Source organism: Ranitomeya variabilis, chromosome 1 (genome assembly GCF_051348905.1).
Source record: "Ranitomeya variabilis isolate aRanVar5 chromosome 1, aRanVar5.hap1, whole genome shotgun sequence".
In the NCBI taxonomy this organism is placed as follows: Eukaryota; Metazoa; Chordata; class Amphibia; order Anura; family Dendrobatidae; genus Ranitomeya; species Ranitomeya variabilis.
In genome coordinates this window covers 37,590,643-37,611,659 of record NC_135232.1, presented here as the reverse complement: position 1 = coordinate 37,611,659, position 21,017 = coordinate 37,590,643, and the positions used below count along the sequence as shown (strand labels likewise).

Here is a 21,017-nt window from a genome sequence, read left to right as displayed (position 1 = left end):
ATGCACAATATTGTCAGGTTCATTAATAACATGTATAATTGAAATGTTATGCGTCTCCGCGGACGACATGAAAGGGCATTGACGAGCGCGCCGTTTGTTTCATGTAGCGTTTAAACTACAGAGGGTGGAAGTGGGGGCGAGTTCAATGGCGGCGAGCTCCGACCAACTTACTGCCCTTACGGAATCTCAGCTCCATGGGACGAAGCCGAACATTCCGCTCTTTGTGTTTATTAGCGAGAAGCACAAACACCCCGACATTAGCACGGACTCCGAGGACTTCACAGGGTTCCCGCCCCTTAGATGTGGTGACAGGTCTCAAGCTGCCGAATGATGGACTGTAATAAATTATTACACGCCGTGTGGGGAACGACATCAAACATCCACGTCCGGGGGGAGCGGCGAATACGCACCTAATGATCTTACATGGCTGCTACTGGAAATTTATTTATTCTCTTTTTTTAAAAAAAAAAAGATTCTTACCCTTTTACTAGATCTCTTTGACTTTTTTTTTCTCCCTTGAAGGGGTTGTTCACTTTTAGGAATTGTTATAAATGTATTTATTTCACTTAAAGGCATGTATTTAGGGCTAAAAATCATTTTTACAATTGGTTTTCACTAAAAATGTTGCACTGACTATGTTTCCCTGCACAATCAACTTTCATGTGGCCCGTGGTCAGGAAATAGCTACAAAAGAGACAAATAAAAGGCAACAAAGACAAATAAAGAGAGCTAGAAAGTATCCTATTAGACAGTCTGAGTAAGCTCATTGATGGATTTTTAGTTAGCTCATTCTGCAGCCAGCAATAGAAAAAAAACAGCGCAGAGGCTATAAAAGGTAAACAGTGCAATATTTGTAATGAAGCCCAGTTACAAATTGTTTTATAGTCAACAATTTGAAGGGAATTTGTCAGCAGGTTTTTGGTATGTAATCCGAGAGAAGCATGATGTAGGGGCAGAAACCCTGATTCCAGGAATGTGCCACTTACTAGGCTGTGTTTTGGTGTTTCAATACAATCTGTGTTTTATCACCAGGAGATTATCACTGCAGGAAAAGGTGTATTGTGCCTCTTAGTCCAGCCACACCCCCACTACTGATTGGCAGATGTTTGTCACTATGCAGAAATCTTCCAATCAGTGGTGTGGGCGGGGTTATATGCAGCACAGCATTCCGAGCTCTGCTAGATTTACAGCAGATAAAACTGTGATCACAACTGCTGCACCCAGCAAACTAAGTGGTATATCACTGGAATCAGGGTCACTGTCCCTACGTCATGCTGCTCTCAAATTACTTAGCAAAAACCTGTTAACACCCTCCCTTTCAGCTAAAAAAGTTGCACCTTTAGGTGGAATTGTAATATAGACAATTATATGCTCATATAAAAAATTGCTCTGAGCTGCTGATATAATAGAAATTTCCAGGAACAGTTCCCAAATATCCCATGATGTTTTATGCTCTCCTTCAGCAGACTGCAATTTACAATAATAGGAAGACATCCGGCTGCAGCAGGAGCCTCTCCCTTCTGCTCTGTCTGCAGTAGAGGGATCAGTACTGGGTAGAAATTAAAGAGGCAGACCACGCAACAAATAAAGGGTGTATAGAAAGGTTATAAGAAAGCTGACTGCAGCAGGAGCCTCCCCCCTATCCTCTGTCTGCAGTAGAGAGGTCAGTACTAGGAACATATCATAGAGTCAAACAAAGCAACAAATACAAGGCTTTCGGAGAGGCTGGAAGACAACTGACTGCAGCCAAAGCCTCTTCCTTTCCCTCTGTCTGCAGTAGAAGGGCCAGTACCATGTATAGTGGGTACAGAAAGTATTCAGACCCCTTTAAATTTGTCTCTCTTTGTTTCATTGCAGCTATTTGATAAATTCAAAAAAGTTCATTTTTCCCTCAGTAATGTACACTCTGCACCCCATCTTGATGGAAAAAAAACAGAAATGTAGAAATTTTTGCAAATATGAAAAAAGAAAAACTGAAATATCCCATGGTCATAAGTATTCAGACCCTTTGCTCAGTATGGAGTAGAAGCACCTTTTGAGCTAGTACAGCCAAGAGTCTTCTTGGGAATGATGCAACAAGTTTTTCACACCTGAATTTGGGGATCCTCCGCCATTCTTCCTAGCAGATCCTCTCCAGTTTCGTCAGGTTGGATGGTGAATGTTGGTGGACGCCATTTTCAGGTCTCTCCAGAGATGCTCAGTTGGGTTTAGGTCAGGGCTCTGGCTGGGTCAGTCAAGAATGGTCTCAAAGTTGTTCTGAAGCCACTCCTTTGTTATTTTAGCTGTGTGCTTAGGGTCATTGTCTTGTTGGAAGGTGAACCTTCGGCCAAGTCTGAGGTCCAGAGCACTCTGGAAGAGGTTTTCATCCAGGATATCTCTGTACTTGGCCGCATTCATGTTTCCTTCAATGACAACCAGTTATCCTGTCCCTGCAGCTGAAAGACACCCCACAGCATGATGCTGCCACCACCATGTTTCACTGTTGGGATTGTATTGGGCAGTGCCTGGTTTTCTCTACACATAGCGCTTAGAATTATCACCAAAAAGGTCTATCTTCATCTCATCAGACCAGAGAACCTTATTTCTCATAGTCTGGGAGTCTTTCCTGTGTTTTTAGCAAACTCTATGCGGGCTTTCATATGTCTTGCACTGAGGAGAGGCTTCCATCTGGCCACTCTGCCATAAAGACCCAACTGGTGGAGGGCTGCAGTGATAGTTGACATTGTGGAACTTTCTCCCATCTCCCTACTGCATCTCTGGAGCTCAGCCACAATGATCTTGGGGTTCTTTTTTACCGCTCTCACGAAGGCTCTTCTCCCACGATTGCTCAGTTTGGCTGGACAGCCAGGTCTAGGAAGACTTCTGGTGGTCCCAAACTTCTTCCATTTAAGGATTATGGAGGCCACTGTGCTCTTAGGAACCTTGCGTACTGCAGAAATTCTGTTGTAACCTTGGCCAGATCTGTGCCTTGCCGCAATTCTGTCTCTGAGCTCCTTGGCCAGTTCTTTTGACCTCATGATTCTCGATTGGTCTGACATGCACTGTGAGCTGTGAGCTCTTATATAGACAGGTGTGCGCCTTTCCAAATCAAGTCCTAGAAGTATAATTAAACACAGCTGGACTCCAATGAAGGTGTAGAACCATCTCAAGGATGATCACATGGAAATGGACAGCATGTGACTTATATATGAGTGCCTGAGCAAAGGGTCTGAATACTTATGACCATGTGATATTTCAGTTTTCCTTTTTTAATAAATTTGCAAAAATGTCTACATTTCTGTTTTTTTCAGTCAAGATGGGGTGCAGAGTGTACATTAATGAGAAAAAAATGAACTTTTTTGAATTTACCAAATGGCTGCAATGAAACAAAGAGTGAAAAATTTAAAGGGGTATGAATACTTTCCGTACCCACTGTATATTTCATAGAAAAATGCCACTTAATAACTATGGGGTCTTTGAGAGGCTGTTAGACAACTGGCTGCAGTAGAAACTTCCCCCTTCCTCCCTATCTGAAACAGAAGGGACAGTACTAAGTACAATAAATACGGGGCCTTTGGAGAGGCTATACGACAACTGGCTGCAGCAGGATCCTCCCCCCTCAATATTGTCTGCATTAGGGAGCTTTGATCTAGTTGATCCCATTCATTCAATTACATGGCATAAACCAATGCCAAAATAAATATAGTGTGCAGAATTGATTCAAATACTGAGATCCCATGGGGAAAAACAAACACTGGGACCTTATGTAGTGGTAGTGGTTTGGAATGCCTCGCTCCATATTGCACATATATCAACCTATGCTCCGGCTCATTTCTTTGGTTTTGCTGCTGTTTTTTGTACTTTGTACTAACAGTGGCATGACTTCCTTTTTGGAGCTAGGCATGTCATCTATATACCTTCCCATGGCCAGATGTCTGAACAGTCGGGGCTTCGGTTCTGCTTTTTAGGTTTTACTACTAGAGGTTTTACTACTAGAGACGGGATAGGATTGTTCCGATGGGTTCACTTTGTCTCGGTTGAATGTCTTTTACACTTTTCTGTTCAACTTATGCTCTGGCTCATTTCTTTGGTTTTGCTGTAGTCATTTGTACTTTGTACTAACAGGGGCATGGCTTTCTGTTTTTGAGCTAGGCATGTCATCGATATACCTTCCCATGGACAGGTGTCTGAACAGTCGGATTTGGGTTCTGCCCTCATCTAGATTGGGGTCAGCTGACATGAGAAGAAGTTTTGATACTAGAGATGAGATAGGATCATTCCGATGGGTCACCTTGTCGCGGTGGGATGGCTTTTACCCTTTTTTGATCAAACTAGTGTTAACTAAGTCCCCTATGTTACTTACCTGTAACATTACTTATTACTTACTACAGGGTATTTGCTGATCTTGTTTTTCTCTCTTGAGTTTTGCCATTTTTACGAAAGTACATGGTGCAATATACTTTGGCTATTCTTCAACAGACTCGAATAGCAAAACGTATGTATGACATTCCGTGTACCACATGATTATATACATGGGATAGAATCTATTGCATGTAATGACAATTGTAAAATCTATCCTAGCTGCGAAAAATCCAGTGATCTTGAAACTCAGGTCATCTGCATCTAACTTGTGTTTTGCATAAGGGAATGAAGCATCAAAACTCTTCGGAAGCAGTAGAAAAGTTTAATTTTTTTCCACTTTTGCACAGTTTCTGACTTTATCCGCCATGACATTACATCTCCCCCCTGTGACTAATTTAAAATAGTTAAAAAAAAAAGAAGAGGAAAATAATGAAAAATTGAATAAAATGAAATCTTACCTTTGGGAGTTCTAAAAGGAATTGGGTCGGAGAGGGGCCCCAATCCTTTAGCATTACGAGCCTGTATCCTGAAATAATAAGCCGTGTCTAGGTTGAGGTCGAGGATCTCATGAGTGAGTCTGTCACCGCTGATCGTCTCCATTACCCAGTCATCTATCTGAAGGTTCTTATCCAGGGTATAAAACAGGATATACGCTAAAAACGCAAACAAAAGTATAGATTGTGACAGCTTTAGGGAAACATTTTAAGCCCCAATGAATTATGAATGAGTCCGAGTCCTGCATTATGTATTTGTAGCCGCAGTATCGGCATCGGAACGCATTATTCTTTCCATGCGGTAAGTGCCAGCTTCTGTCACTTCTAATTATGATGAACTGTGCCGTCGGTAACCTTGTTGTACATCTTCCGGGATTTTTCATTTACAGGTTTTCTTCCATGAAACTAAAAGTCTAAATTGCAGCCGAGCTCCTGCCAGTCAGAGCAGGTGATTATTAGTAATTATATGTGGCAGTCTGGAGTCATTTCACCCCAACGAGCCCGAAATTCTTCCATGATGTAATCCAATGTTCCTCAGCATCACTCATTTTTAGGCAGAGCCGCTTCTTATTCAGTAGGGTTAGCGACATACACACCCTTTATTTTCCATAAACACATTCCGATGGGAGAAGATTTTGAAAAAGAGAAAAATTTTGTGATACTCCGTTTTTAGATGTTTATGCCAGATGTGACTTTGTACTCACCCAGTGGTTCGGATGTGAGTTGTCAGAAAAAGGTAATTGCTTCCTGAAGAAAGGGAATCCTAACCAAATTCATGACAAGAGTGGCCCATCGGACCTTCTCCCAATATCGCTACATGACATATTAGTCTCGTTTTTACAGTGTTCTTAATGCCTGATCGTTTTTGATTTATGCATTGCAAAGAAAGGTTTAGAGGAACCGGAGCTGCATCCCATGGTTGTTCAAGGATCACTTGCAGAATTCTGGCTCAGTGGTTAGTTGTGACTTAGAGGTTAGTGGTGGCTTGGTGGTTATGGGTGGCTCTATAGTTGCTCAGTGGTTAGGGGTGGCTTGCATCCACATCATCCACATGAAGCAAGCAGGAGGGCGGCATCGGAAGCAGATGGGAGGCGCCGGGCCAAGAAGAGCGACAACCCTCAGACCGGACTGCCCCGCAGGTGAGTATAATAAAGGTGATTTTTCTTCTCTTGCAGGTCGGGTTGTGCTCCTATATACAGCATTATAGAATGCTGTATATCAGCCCTGAAAGGTGATGGCCGTATCTTATATCGGCCAAAACTGGTGACAGGTTCCCTTTAATTAAAAATGTTGCACCCTTTGTCTTTTATAGGCTCTATGTTTCGCTGCACATTCAACCCTTTATATGACCTGTGGTCACAAATCAGCAGAGGGCAGGTCAAAAGAAGACAAGCAACAATCTATGAGACCATCATGACGGGCAACAATCTATGAGACCATCATGACGGGCAACAATCTATGAGACCATCATGACGGGCAACAATCTATGAGACCATCATGACGGGCTCACTGTTGGATCCTCACTAAACACATTCTGCAGCCAGCAATAGACGGAGTAATACAGCGGCTATAGAAGGAAAACTATGCAACATTTGTAGACTAAGATCTGTATTTTCGAGCCATGGGTTGAATGCTACTGCCCTACCAAATGAGGGAGGAGAAGAGGAACCCCGAGATTTACGCCAAGGAGGCAACAAATTAATGAAAGCTATCCCAGGATATTTACAGAACTTAGACCAGATCCTCTCTTCACATATCACAAAGAAAAGAGTTTCTGTACTAGGGAAACAATGTATGACAGTTTGAAGGCTGAATGATGGTGTATGGAGGCTGAATGATGGTGTATGGAGGCTGAATGATGGTGTACGGAGGCTGAATCATGGTGTGTGGAGGCTGAATAAAATTTTGTATGGAGGATGAATGATGGTTTATGGAGGATGAATAAAATTTTGTATGGGGGCTGAATGATTGTTTATGGAGGCTGAATGAAGGTGTATGAGGCTGAATGATGGGGTATGAGGCTGAATGATGGTGTATGGAGGTTGAATGATGGTGTATGGAGGCTGAATGATGGGGTATGAGGCTGAATGAAGGTGTATGAGGCTGAATGATGGGGTATGAGGCTGAATGATGGTGTATGGAGGTTGAATGATGGTGTATGGAGGCTGAATGATGGTGTATGGAGGCTGAATGATGGTGTATGGAGGCTGAATGATGGGGTATGAGGCTGAATGATGGTGTATGGAGGCTGAATGATGGTGTTTGGAGGCTTAATGATGGTGTATGGAGGTTGGAGGTTGAATGATGGTGTATGGAGGCTGAATGATGGTGTATGGAGGCTGAATGATGGGGTATGAGGCTGAATGATGGTGTATGGAGGCTGAATGATGGTGTTTGGAGGCTGAATGATGGTTTATGGAGGCTTAATGATGGTGTATGGAGGCTCAGTGATGGTGTTTGGAGGCTCAATAATGATGTATGGAGATTGAATGATGGTGTATGGAGGCTGAATGGTGGTGTATGGAGGATGAATGATGGTGTACGGAGGATGAATGATGGTGTATGGTGGCTGAATGGTGGTGTATAGAGGTAGAATGATGGTGTATGAGGCTGAATGATGGTGTATGGTGGCTGAATGGTGGTGTGTAGAGGCTGAATGATGGGGTATGGTGGCTGAATGGTGGTGTATAGAGGCTGAATGATGGGGTATAAGGCTGAATGATGGTGTATGGAGGCTGAATAATGGTGTATGGAGGCTGAATGAAGCTAGTATAGTAATAGAACTTATGTATGGAGTCTGAATGATGGCTTATGAGGCTGAATCATGGTGTATGGAGGATGTAGGATGGTACACAGAGGCTTCATGACAGCGTATGGAGATTTCATGTCAGTGTATGTATGGAGACTTTATGGCACAAAGGCTGTATGACAATGCATGGAGCTTGTATGAAGGTCAACATCCTCCGTGTGTTGCCGTGAGGCTACATTGGGTGAGGTATGTATGGTGGGGCCTCCTCTAGGAAGCAGAGCTCCTTTATACCTTCGCACAGATTGCACCCAGTGGACCATGAGCGTCTTTGGACATTAGTTCTTATTGTATCCTAGACTTCTATCCGAAATGACAAGTTCCAGCAAACAAACATCATATTTCATATCCGTTCAAGACAATCCAATCAAAAATCAAAACAAGTTTTTATAATGAGAAGAGAAAGCTAAATAGAGAAATATGTGGTTTCCAAAAAAAAGGTGCAGAACAAGCAAATTACCAGTAATCTTGCCGTTGGCTTCGATCGGAGGCTGCCAGCTCACTGTAACAGCTCGAGGCTTCCTTTCCCTTGTGATGACTGTTAAATCCTTCGGGGCAGATGTTGGAGCTTAAATTGTGTAAGGAAAAAAAAAGAAAAAGAAACACTTGGCTGTGAACGAGGTGTAAATTAACAGTACGACATACAAGGCGCTGATAGAAAGTATCATCGCGGGAGAGACAGTAATAATCGGGAGGTTCGCACATGGAATTATGACATCCTGACACTTTCTTGTCCCAGAGTTTGGTTTTCATAAATTAGAATAAAACTCTGTCAGGAAAGTAAGAAGTGAAGCAGAAGTCTGTGGTGGGATTGTCTTTCCCAGGGAGGTATATATAGAGAGTAGAGCGCCCCCCGATGGCGCATTATAAAAGTATTAGATGCAACACAGGGGTGCCAGTAATCATTGCTTTCCATAAGGCCACGGGCTCAACACATTAATATAGAAAAGACAAGGTGGCTGTGAAAAGTCTCTATAGTCTCTACAGTATCTACAGGGTGGGCCATTTATAAAGTTGGATCCACAATGACTGACTTCAAAATGGCCGCCATGGTCATCCCCATCTTGAAAAGTTTTCCCCCTCCCATATACTAATTTGCCACAAACAGGAAGTTGATATCACCAACCATTCCCTTTTTATTTGTACATAGCCCACCCAGGTCTATCCATACAAATGACCCACCCTGTATAGTGGGGGTATAGTAAAGGGAATCTGCCCCCGCAGGATGTATATGACCTATTAATCTGGGCATACAGGTGATAGAAATGATACACCCACCAGTTCTACCTCAATGCCTCATGTTTATGGTCATGTTGCTGAGAAATGTTATTTTCTGTCTTTATGCTAATGATTTCTCCCAGGCTCCGGGGTGTGCAGTGCTATAAGAAATCCCTGCCTCCTCTCCTCATTACAATACTACCCCCCTCTCATGTATGTCAGTTATGGCCCCGGCATCCCGCATCTGTGCCCTGCACTCCCTCCACAATACAGACCTCTTCCACTCTTCTGTTGGCACTGCATTTAGGGATCTTCTGCGCAGGCGAGTTGCTGTGACCTCCGGTGTGCGCCCCGGTAATATGTTCTCCCCACTTCCTTCCTGCACAGTCATTGCTAGGAACCATGTGTACATAGCGATGACTATGCAGGGAGGAAGTGGGGAGAGCACCTTATGGACCTGCGCGCCGGAGGTCACTGGAGCGGAAGTCGCCAGCGCCTGCGCAGAAGATCCCTGAATGAATTGCCCACAGAAGAGAGGATGAGGTATGGATTTCTGAGGGAGGGCAGGGTGCAGGCGCGGGATTCTGGGGCCAAAACTGATGTGCATGGGAGGGAGTTAGTACTGTAATGAAGACAGATTTCTTGCAGCACCACACACCCCAGAGCCTGTAAGAAATCATTAACATAAAGACAGAATATAACATTTCTCAGCATCAAGACCATTTATATGGTCATACAGGTAGGACCAGTGTAACATTTTTATCACCTGTATGCCCATATTAATAGGCCATACACATCCTGGGGGGGGACAGATTCCCTTTAATTCATGAATTAGAGGCAGCAGATATAAATGATTTATGTCAATAACTAATTAATGGTGCCCTCTGAATAATTAAAAGGGGTTTTCCAGTTCTGGAAGCCCCCTTTATCTCAGTGCCTATTTATTTTTATAAAACAAACATACTCATTTTACTCATCCTCCTCGGATCCAGTTCTGAGTATCTGCCGCTCCTACCGGTGAATAATGGTGTGTCACCAGTGCTGCAACCAAACAGTGAGATTAAGGCTGCAAACAATACCAGATGCTGAGAGTGGAGGTGGACACTCAGTCCTGGACCCGGGGAGGTTGAATAAAGAAGAGTTTTTGTGTTTTTTCTTTTTAAACAAACTGCAGCTGGGGGACAGAGATGTTGTGAAACAAGTAAACCCCTTTAAAAGCAGCTGTCCCGTTTCTGCTAGGTATAATCTATCTATTGACCGCACTAGGGCATGCACGCGATCACTGCTCGATTTTATATGTGACTGTAACCAGGTGCTGTACTCAAAATTATCCCACAATCCTATAGAGAATAAACAGAGTTGTGTTCAATACTCCATTCTATTGGGACATTTTAGAGCCCAGTTTGTAGTTCAGTAAGTTAGGAGGTCGGACCGCCATGGTAGATCTGAAGCCCCTGTACCTTCAGCTCTATTCCCTGACCAGCACCTACTCTTCCTGCTTCACTCACAGCCTCTATGTGGTGTGACTTCCATCAAAGGATCCATCAGTCAAACAGGAGGAGGTAGCGCAGGGTGAAATATAGAGCTGGAGTGACGGAGGCTTCAGATCTACCATAGCTCTTGAACCTCACTAGCATATCAATTCACATGCTGAATTCTCAGTGACAGAGGAACAGACTGGCCATTAAGAAGTGTTGGTGGACTTGTCTTTGAAAAGCTACATGCACATATAAATACTTTTTTGGGGGTGAAATCCTTTTGTCAGATTCCCTTTAAATGGAACCTGTTACCAGAAAAACACTATTAACCTGCATATATGGGGTTAATCTGCAGGTTAAAGGGAACCTGTCACCAGCAGCAATGCTATTAACCTGCAGATATGGGCTTAACCTGCAGGTCAATAGCATTACTAATCTTTCCGGCGCTTGCGCATAGCTGAACTCTGCTGGGAGAAAATTAACTTTGTTCTCCCCGGCAGTATTCAGTTTCAGTCAGGAAGGTGGCACCAGTGCTGGTTCAGTTATGCCTGTAACTGCACCCCCTGACCCTGACTAACAGCCTGCCCCAATTCAGAGCCAGTGTCAGTTGCGGCCAGTGGCGCACTTACAGTGGGTGCTCTGTACTCTCAGAGCAGTGGCTGAACCAGCACCGGCAACTCATCTGTGACTGAAACTGAATGTTGCCGGGGAGAATAAAGTTAATTTTCTCCCCATGTTCAGTCACCGCTCTACAGTATGTATAGAAAGCGGCAGCAGTAACCGCACCCCAAGCCCTAACTGAAAGTGGATATGCTTTGGGGTCAGCTGTGAGTCAGGGTGAAGGCGCAGTTACAGTCACCACTCTGCATACTTAGAGCGGTGACTGAAACAGCACCAGAGCCGCCCCTGTGACTGAAACCGAATGCTGCCGGGGAGAATAAAGTTCATTTTCACCCCATGTTCAGTCACCGCTCCGTGTATAGAAAGCAGTGGCTGAAACCGCTCCTCTGGCCTAAGTGACACTGACTCTGCATTAGGGTCAGCTGTCAGTCAGGGTGGAGGCTCTGTACACTTAGAGCATTGACTGAACCAGCACAAATACCGTTCACTTTAAAGAAACCGGAAAGTAAATTTTCTCCCTGCAGCGTTTGGGTAAGTGCGGGTGCCAGGGAGGTTAATATCACAATTAACCTGCAGATTAACCCCACATCTGCAGGTTAATAGTGTTTTTTTCCAGTGACAGGTTCCCCTTCATAAATAAATAGGGTGTTGCAATCTTACAAGCTAGGAAGAATGATTTCTGTAATACACAAGCCTTGGTTTCAGGATTTGCCTTCAGTAGCAAAATTAGGAAAGAGGATTATTAATGGCTCTTACTGTAGTATATCACAGATCAATCAATTCAGTCCCACTGACTCTGCAGGTCCTGCACCTCCCTATATAACTTGACTCTTTGGATTATTATTCACAGACTGAGGCTATCACTCCCATTTTCATTTGGTTTCAGCACTGTAGTAGAATACCACACTGAGATTTATGTTATGGTTTCCAATGGCAAGGAAACATCAGAAGCACAGAATAAACGGACAAGCTCTCGGGTGATGGAAACTAGAGCTGACCGCGATGCTAAACCTACACACCACACTAGAAGTAGCCAGGGGGCATTCCTGCGTTGTCTCTAGATGCCGCGCGCCAGCCGGAGAACTAACTTACCCCTGGTAGAAGAAAACACAGTCCTGGCTTGCCTCCAGAGAATGTACCCACAGGAGATAGCAGCCCCCCACATATAATAACGGTGAGAGCAGATGAAAAGACACACGTAGTATGAAAGCAGATTTAGCACAGAGAGGCCCGCTAACTAAATAGCAGAAAGATACAACAGAGGACTTCGCGGTCAGCTGCAAAACCCTTCAAAACACCATCCTGAAATTACCTTAACTCATGTGACAACTCATGCCACTGGAGTGGTAATTTCAGCCCAACAAGAGCTTCCAGCTGCAGAGATTCACATAAGTGCAAACTGGACAAAACATACAAAAATAGACTTAAGGACTAAAGTGTCCAACTTAGCTGAGCAGAAAACTGGGAGCAGGAACATGCAACAGAATCACTCTGGATACATTGATGGCCAGCATTAGAATGACTGAGGAGCAAGGTTAAATAGGATACTCCCACATCCTGATAGGAACAGGTGAACTGAGAAGGTAAAGCTTGCAGGACACCAGTACCACAAGAGACCACCGGGGGAGCCCACGAACCGAATCACAACAGTACCCCCCCCTTAAGGAGGGGGCACCGAACCCTCACAAGAACCACCAGGGCGATCTGGATGAGCCCTATGAAAGGCACGGACCAAATCAGAAGCATGAACATCAGAAGCTGTAACCCAAGAATTATCCTCTTGACCGTAGCCCTTCCATTTCACCAGATACTGAAGTCTCCGTCTGGAAACACGGGAGTCCAAGATTTTCTCCACCACGTACTCCAATTCACCCTCAACCAGCACAGGAGCAGGAGGCTCAACAGAAGGCACAAGTGGTACCTCATACCTCCGCAATAATGACCGATGGAAGACATTATGGATAGCAAAGGATGCTGGGAGGTCCAAACGAAAAGACACAGGGTTAAGAATTTCCAAAATCTTATAAGGACCGATGAACCGAGGCTTAAACTTAGGAGAAGAGACCCTCATAGGGACAAAACGGGAGGACAACCACACCAAGTCCCCAACACGAAGACGAGGACCAACACGACGATGGCGATTAGCAAAACGTTGAGTCCTCTCCTGGGACAACTCCAAATTGTCCACCACCTGCCCCCAAATACGATGCAACCTATCCACCATGGTATCCACTCCAGGACAATCCGAAGACTCCACCTGACCAGATGAAAAACGAGGATGGAACCCTGAATTGCAAAAGAAAGGGGAGACCAAAGTGGCAGAACTGGCCCGATTATTAAGGGCAAACTCAGCCAACGGCAAAAAGGAGACCCAGTCATCCTGATCAGCAGACACGAAACACCTCAAATAAGTCTCCAAGGTCTGATTAGTACGTTCCGTCTGGCCATTTGTCTGGGGATGAAATGCAGACGAAAAAGACAAATCAATGCCCATCCTGGCACAAAACGCCCGCCAAAATCTGGACACAAACTGGGATCCCCTGTCGGAAACGATATTCTCCGGAATACCATGCAGCCGAACCACATTCTGAAAAAACAGGGGCACCAACTCAGAAGAGGAAGGCAGCTTGGGCAAGGGCACCAAATGAACCATCTTAGAAAAGCGGTCACACACCACCCAAATGACGGACATCTTCTGAGAAACAGGGAGATCAGAAATAAAATCCATAGAGATGTGTGTCCAAGGCCTCTTAGGAACAGGCAAGGGCAACAACAACCCACTAGCCCGAGAACAACAAGGCTTGGCCCGAGCACAAACATCGCAAGACTGCACAAAAGTACGCACGTCCCGAGACAGGGAAGGCCACCAGAAGGACCTAGCCACCAAATCTCTGGTACCAAAAATTCCCGGATGACCTGCCAACGCAGAAGAATGAACCTCCGAGATGACTCTATTGGTCCACTCATCCGGCACAAACAATCTACCAGGCGGAAAACGATCAGGCCGATCCGCCTGAAACTCTTGTAAAGCACGTCGCAGGTCTGGGAAGACAGCAGACAATATCACCCCATCCTTAAGTATACCCGTAGGTTTAGAATCACCAGGGGAATCAGGTTCAAAACTCCTAGAAAGGGCATCCGCCTTCACATTCTTAGTACCTGGCAGATACGAAACCACAAAATTAAACCGGGAGAAAAACAACGACCAGCGCGCCTGTCTAGGATTCAGACGTCTGGCCGACTCAAGATAAATCAAATTTTTGTGATCAGTCAAGACCACCACCTGATGTTTAGCACCCTCAAGCCAATGACGCCACTCCTCGAATGCCCACTTCATCGCCAAAAGCTCCCGATTACCGACGTCATAATTTCGCTCGGCGGGCGAAAATTTTTGAGAAAAGAACGCACAAGGTCTCATCACTGAACAATCTGAACTTTTCTGCGACAAAACCGCCCCCGCTCCGATCTCGGAAGCATCAACTTCCACCTGAAAAGGAAGAGAAACATCAGGCTGGCACAACACCGGAGCAGAAGAAAAACGGCGCTTAAGCTCCCGAAAGGCCTCCACAGCAGCAGGAGACCAATCTGCAACATCAGCACCCTTTTTAGTCAAATCAGTCAAAGGCCTGACAACGCTAGAAAAACCAGTTATGAATCGACGATAAAAGTTAGCAAAGCCCAAAAATTTCTGAAGGCCCTTAAGAGAAGTCGGTTGCGTCCAGTCACAAATAGCCCGAACCTTCACAGGATCCATCTCAATAGAAGAGGGGGAAAAAATGTACCCCAAAAAAGAAATCTTCTGAACCCCAAAAACACACTTTGAACCTTTAACAAACAGAGAATTGGTCCGCAAAACCTGAAAAACCCTCCTAACTTGTTGAACATGAGATTCCCAGTCATCCGAAAAAATCAAGATATCGTCCAAATACACAATCATAAATTTATCCAGATATTCACGGAAAATATTGTGCATTAAAGACTGAAAGACCGAAGGGGCATTTGACAGACCAAAAGGCATCACCAAATACTCAAAATGGCCCTCGGGCGTATTAAATGCGGTTTTCCACTCATCCCCCTGCTTAATTCGCACCAAATTATACGCACCGCGAAGATCAATCTTAGAGAACCACTTCGCCCCCTCAATGCGAGCAAATAAATCTGTCAGCAATGGCAAAGGATACTGATACTTGACTGTGATCTTATTCAAGAGTCTATAATCAATACAAGGTCTCAAAGAACCATCGCTTTTAGCTACGAAAAAGAACCCCGCTCCAAGAGGAGATGAAGAAGGACGAATATGTCCCCTTTCCAAGGACTCCCTAATATACTCTCGCATGGCAGCATGTTCAGGTACAGACAGATTGAATAGACGACCCTTAGGAAATTTACTGCCAGGGATCAAATCTATGGTGCAATCGCAATCTCTGTGAGGAGGAAGAAAATTAAGAGTAGATTCCTCAAAAACCTCACGATAATCAGACAAAAACTCAGGAATTTCAGAGGGAATAGATGAAGCAATGGAGACCAAAGATGTGTCCCCATGATTTCCCTGACATCCCCAGCTTAGTACAGACATTGTTTTCCAGTCAAGGACTGGGTTATGAGTTTGCAACCATGGCAATCCCAGCACCAACACATCATGTAGATTATACAGTACAAGGAAGCGAATCACCTCTTGATGGTCTGGAGTCATACGCATAGTCAATTGTGTCCAGTATTGTGGTTTATTACTAGCCAATGGTGTAGAATCAACACCCTTTAAAGGTATAGGAACTTCCAGAGGCTCTAGATCAAACCCACAGCGCCTGGCAAAGGACCAATCCATAAGACTCAAAGCGGCGCCAGAATCCACATACGCATCCGCAACAATAGAAGATAACGAACAAATTAGAGTTACAGACAAAATAAACTTGGACTGCAAAGTGCCAATAGCAGAGGATTTATCAACTTTCTTTGTTCGTTTAGAGCATGCTGATATAACATGAGTAGAATTTCCACAATAGAAGCACAAATGATTTTTGCGCCTATAAATCTGTCGTTCGCTTCTGGACAGAAAGCTATCACATTGCATACTCTGTGGTGCCTCTTCAGAAGACACCGCCAACTGGTGCACAGGTTTGCGTTCCCGTAAACGCCGATCAATCTGAATTGCCATTGTCATGGACTCATTCAGACCAGTAGGCGCAGGAAACCCCACCATGACGTCTTTTACAGCATCAGAGAGACCTTCTCTGAAAATTGCCGCCAGAGCGCACTCATTCCACTGAGTAAGCACAGACCATTTTCGAAATTTTTGGCAATATATTTCGGCTTCATCTTGCCCCTGAGAGAGGGCTATTAGGGCTTTCTCAGCCTGAATCTCCAAATTTGGTTCCTCATAAAGCAACCCCAAAGCCAGAAAAAACGCATCCACATTGAGCAACGCAGGATCCCCTGGTGCCAATGAAAATGCCCAATTTTGGGGGTCACCCCGCAGTAAAGAAATAACAATTTTTACTTGCTGGGCAGGATCTCCAGCAGAATGAGATCTCAGCGAAAGAAACAATTTACAATTGTATTTAAAATTTAGAAAACAAGATCGATCTCCAGAAAAAAACTCCGGTATAGAAATTTTAGGTTCAGACCGAGGAGCATGTAACAAAAAATCTTGTATATTCTGAACTTTAGAGGCAAGATTATACAAATTGGTAGCCAGACTCTGGGGATCCATATTTCAACAGATAAAGTCTGAGCCATTCAGGGGTTAAGAGGAGAGGAAAACAGGAGACTGCAATTAGAGCTGGAGTGCAACTTCAGAGGAAAAAAAAAAAAAAAGGTTTCACAGTTCCTTTTCTCTCCTGCTTCAGCCTATAGATTAAACATTTGGGCTGGCCATACTGTTATGGTTTCCAATGGCAAGGAAACATCAGAAGCACAGAATAAACGGACAAGCTCTCGGGTGATGGAAACTAGAGCTGACCGCGATGCTAAACCTACACACCACACTAGAAGTAGCCAGGGGGCATTCCTGCGTTGTCTCTAGATGCCGCGCGCCAGCCGGAGAACTAACTTACCCCTGGTAGAAGAAAACACAGTCCTGGCTTGCCTCCAGAGAATGTCCCCACAGGAGATAGCAGCCCCCCACATATAATAACGGTGAGAGCAGATGAAAAGACACACGTAGTATGAAAGCAGATTTAGCACAGAGAGGCCCGCTAACTAAATAGCAGAAAGATACAACAGAGGACTTCGCGGTCAGCTGCAAAACCCTTCAAAACACCATCCTGAAATTACCTTAACTCATGTGACAACTCATGCCACTGGAGTGGTAATTTCAGCCCAACAAGAGCTTCCAGCTGCAGAGATTCACATAAGTGCAAACTGGACAAAACATACAAAAATAGACTTAAGGACTAAAGTGTCCAACTTAGCTGAGCAGAAAACTGGGAGCAGGAACATGCAACAGAATCACTCTGGATACATTGATGGCCAGCATTAGAATGACTGAGGAGCAAGGTTAAATAGGATACTCCCACATCCTGATAGGAACAGGTGAACTGAGAAGGCAAAGCTTGCAGGACACCAGTACCACAAGAGACCACCGGGGGAGCCCACGAACCGAATCACAACAGATTTAGGCCTTTTTCTATCCATCTGTGGAAGATCTGTAGAAGCCTAAAATGGCTCTGCCTTACGTTAATATTTGGCCACACAAGATGGATTGCAGTGAAAGAGTTTATTGTGGTCTAGTACATAAAGTATACAGACGTTCTGTTGTATAGACCTTCCTCAATGTACCAAAAAGGGTATTTAAAGGTAATCTGGGGATCCCCCCGTATTGCACAGATAGATTGGTAGTTTGGAAGTTCTGGCTCCGAGAATGCCAGGAAACAGAGGCAGTGGATCTGTGGCAGCAGATCCAGCCGAAGGGTACATAGGGAATGAAGGACACGGTATCCTACGCTCATCGTGCCAGGCTCCACAAGACCATCCCTCATCTTTTATAGACCCTCTGATATCCGCCATTATTGTCTGTGCTAGACCATGTGATGTCACAGCTGCAAGGCATTATGGGGAAGTAATAACTTCCTGTGGAAGTGATATTAGAAAATTAAAGTAATTACCTGTTTCGTAAGTAGTAGCATGAGCTGTCATACTCCATGTACTTGACCTTCTGCCTTTAGTAACCATCACTGAAAACTCATACATGGTGTTTGGCTTCAGACCTGTAACCGTATGGCTTAAGGATGTTGTATCTGCAGACTGAGAAATAAAGAAAATACTATAGAAGTGTAGTTTGCTGGTTGCCTTGACTGTCCACTTTGGTATTATTTTTTTGTATAACGCCCCCTCTCCAAAAAAAAAAGTTAAACACAGGTAACCTAGTTATTGGAGGCTTCAATGATTAAGTGTGGTCTGCATATGAATGTGGTAGTAAGTGATCCATTTCCCTCAAGTAATGCCACAGGGAAAATTAAACAGAACATGTCACTTGCCATAAGCATGTCACTTGCCATCTACCTAATGTAAATGCAACTGCTCTCCTCAATCTGGCACTGTTCTTTTTTTTGGTTCCCGCCTCTTCATTCCTGAGATATGGCCTTCTATTCCTTGTATATATTGTCTTTTTTAGGCAAATGGGTGTGGTTCTTAAGAAGACTCAAATAGAGTAGAGGTGATGGCCACGCCCCATTGACAGGAAAATAAATACATCATCAGATTCAAGAGAAAAGTAGCATTTACACCATGTAAAATGTACATATTTTTGGCAATTAATATATATTATATAGACATGTTTGGTCCTCCAACATAAACCTTGCCTTTTTGCAGCCAACCTTTACTCTAGCTGTTACATCACTTCGAAAAATTGTAGCCCACCCTCTTAATGCGTAAACGACTGTTTCATAATGAACCAGACAAACCACTAAGACCATTTTGTGAATAAGTTCCCAAGTCAGTGTACCTTGTATTTGGAGCTGGATGAATAGCTTGTTCTCCACCTTATTGTGTAGAAACGAACTTCCGCCGTCTTTTGGTTCTTGAGGACAGAATTATCTGCCCAGCTGACTCTCACGGCATCGTGCGTTAAGGCAACTGCCTGAACACCTACTGGTGGGAGCATGGGGGTGGACATTTCTGGGACTGAGGTAGGAAAATCATCAATAAAAGGATAAAACTCAATTTCTGAGGGATCCAAAGGGTCTGATAATCATGCATCAAATAATACATTAAATTAAGAAAGTAAATAAATAAAATAAAAAAAATACAGAAATTAAAAAATAATAATAACATATATTTACATGGCAAAGGAAAACACAACGGGTTGATCATAAAATAATGATAAGGAGGGATAATGGTGTGAGAGATAGAGAAAAAGAAATAATAATTAATTATATTTTTGTGTTAAGTTGTCAGCATTTTTTTTTTTGCACTAGGAAGATATGTAATGGAGATTTTTATAACTTATAAAATAAATTATGAAATATAATCTTCTTATCACAAACTAAAATAATGTACAATAAATTATACAAAAACAATCTATACAAAAAAAAATAAGGATAAAAAATAAGTGGAAAAAAGGTACGCCAAAAATAGAAATGTGCACAATTTGCTGATTTCTGACATTTTCTCAAGCCTTGTGCACTATATTAATATAAGCTGTACGAAAAGGGAAAATACGAATCCCTTAAAAGTTAATGTGACTCCCCGGAGGCTGTTGGCAGCAGAAAATCACACTTTTGTATTGACTTATGAAATGTCCTTGAAATCTTCGCGGTAACAGATTACTTCTATACATGTTTCCATAGGGTACAAATCAATTACATCGTAATGAAAATTCACGTAGGCAGAGACCATTAATTTCAGACACCTTGAAAGTTTAATTATAACTCAATAAACATTATAGCGATATAGCTACTCATTTGTAATGGAGCTAAAGTATTTTTTATTGTTTGCCTTGGAAGCGTTTTCAGATGGGAAAATTTAGTTTTTCTTTCAGCTACGTCCTCATTAAAAAATAATTATTCGAATGTTTATTAGACAACTGTGAATTTGATCAAGTCACATTTAGTTTATCTCGAATTTAACACAAAATTCTCCTGGCTCAAATTTTTTTCTTTTGCAATTAATTTTGTGCAAATTAAGCAAAACTGCGGTCGACTGGCTGCCCTTTTCCTCAGTTATAGAGGGCTGAGAAAGGGAATAAAAATAAAAATTAATACTTACCTTGTCGCTCACCCATCCTGCTCTGCAGCCCCCCATCTGATTGTCTGCTCTTTGTTGATTCTTCTTTCCATTGTGCATGCAATGTCTTCTTCAGGAATCTTTACTTTGAGAAAGCCTTCCAGTGCTGAGATGTGCACTGATATAATGATGTGCATCAAGATATCACAACATAATAGCATGCACCACCCAAGGTGCTGACTAGGCAGCGGGCAATGCATGTGTCATGTGTTGACTTCCCAACGTGCATTGTGATGGTAGCAACGTACTCAGCAACGGTAGCCCTGGTGCAAAGTGAAGGTGCCCAATGAGGATGCCATGCACCAGAAAAAATAATAAGCTAGATGTGGGGCTGTGACAGGTAATTGACTTCAGGCTGCGGTAGGCCAGATGTGGGGCTGCGGCGGGACTCGTGAGTGGACAGGTAAGAATCTATAATTATATTTAAATGCAGTGTTTATTATCCTCTGTTGTCTGCATAAATCCCAGAACAGGATAAGGAACATTCGATTCACCAGGAAGTCCATGTTACTGTTCGGATTCGGCCCCCCAAACACAAGGTGTTTGTGGCACTGATCGGCGGTAAAATCATCACCTCTGGGCAGACACCTGCGGTTCCCACACTGTTAAATGACATTGTAAGCCCACAGCTATGATCGGAGGTATAAAGTTTACCTCCGGTCACTGGTGTGGGCTGATGGGACTACTGGTCCCATCAGCCGATACCTGCTGCTGCTAATAACAGTGAGAGCAGGTGCAGCTGATGGGAGTATTCATAATCAGCTGGAGCTTGCGTTCTAAATAAATAATTTAAGAAAAAAAGGTGTGGGTTTCCCTGTATTTTTCATAACCAGTCAG

General features: G+C 43.6%; 1 protein-coding gene across 2 annotated transcripts in view; it reads right to left on the bottom strand.

The window, feature by feature from the left end:
* The window catches only part of DCC (DCC netrin 1 receptor), a 1,118,040-nt gene that overhangs the window by 108,747 nt on the left and 988,276 nt on the right, over nucleotides 1-21,017 (bottom strand). Inside the window, exons 17-20 of one of the 2 annotated variants that reach the window (XM_077282231.1) lie at nucleotides 18,901-19,139; nucleotides 18,062-18,200; nucleotides 8,102-8,209; nucleotides 4,800-4,994 (exon numbers count right to left, since the gene is read on the bottom strand). In XM_077282231.1, the coding sequence (XP_077138346.1) occupies nucleotides 4,800-4,994; nucleotides 8,102-8,209; nucleotides 18,062-18,200; nucleotides 18,901-19,139 (681 nt within the window). The remainder of the gene's footprint in view (nucleotides 1-4,799; nucleotides 4,995-8,101; nucleotides 8,210-18,061; nucleotides 18,201-18,900; nucleotides 19,140-21,017) is intronic. The other variant, XM_077282240.1, reaches the window with a different exon arrangement.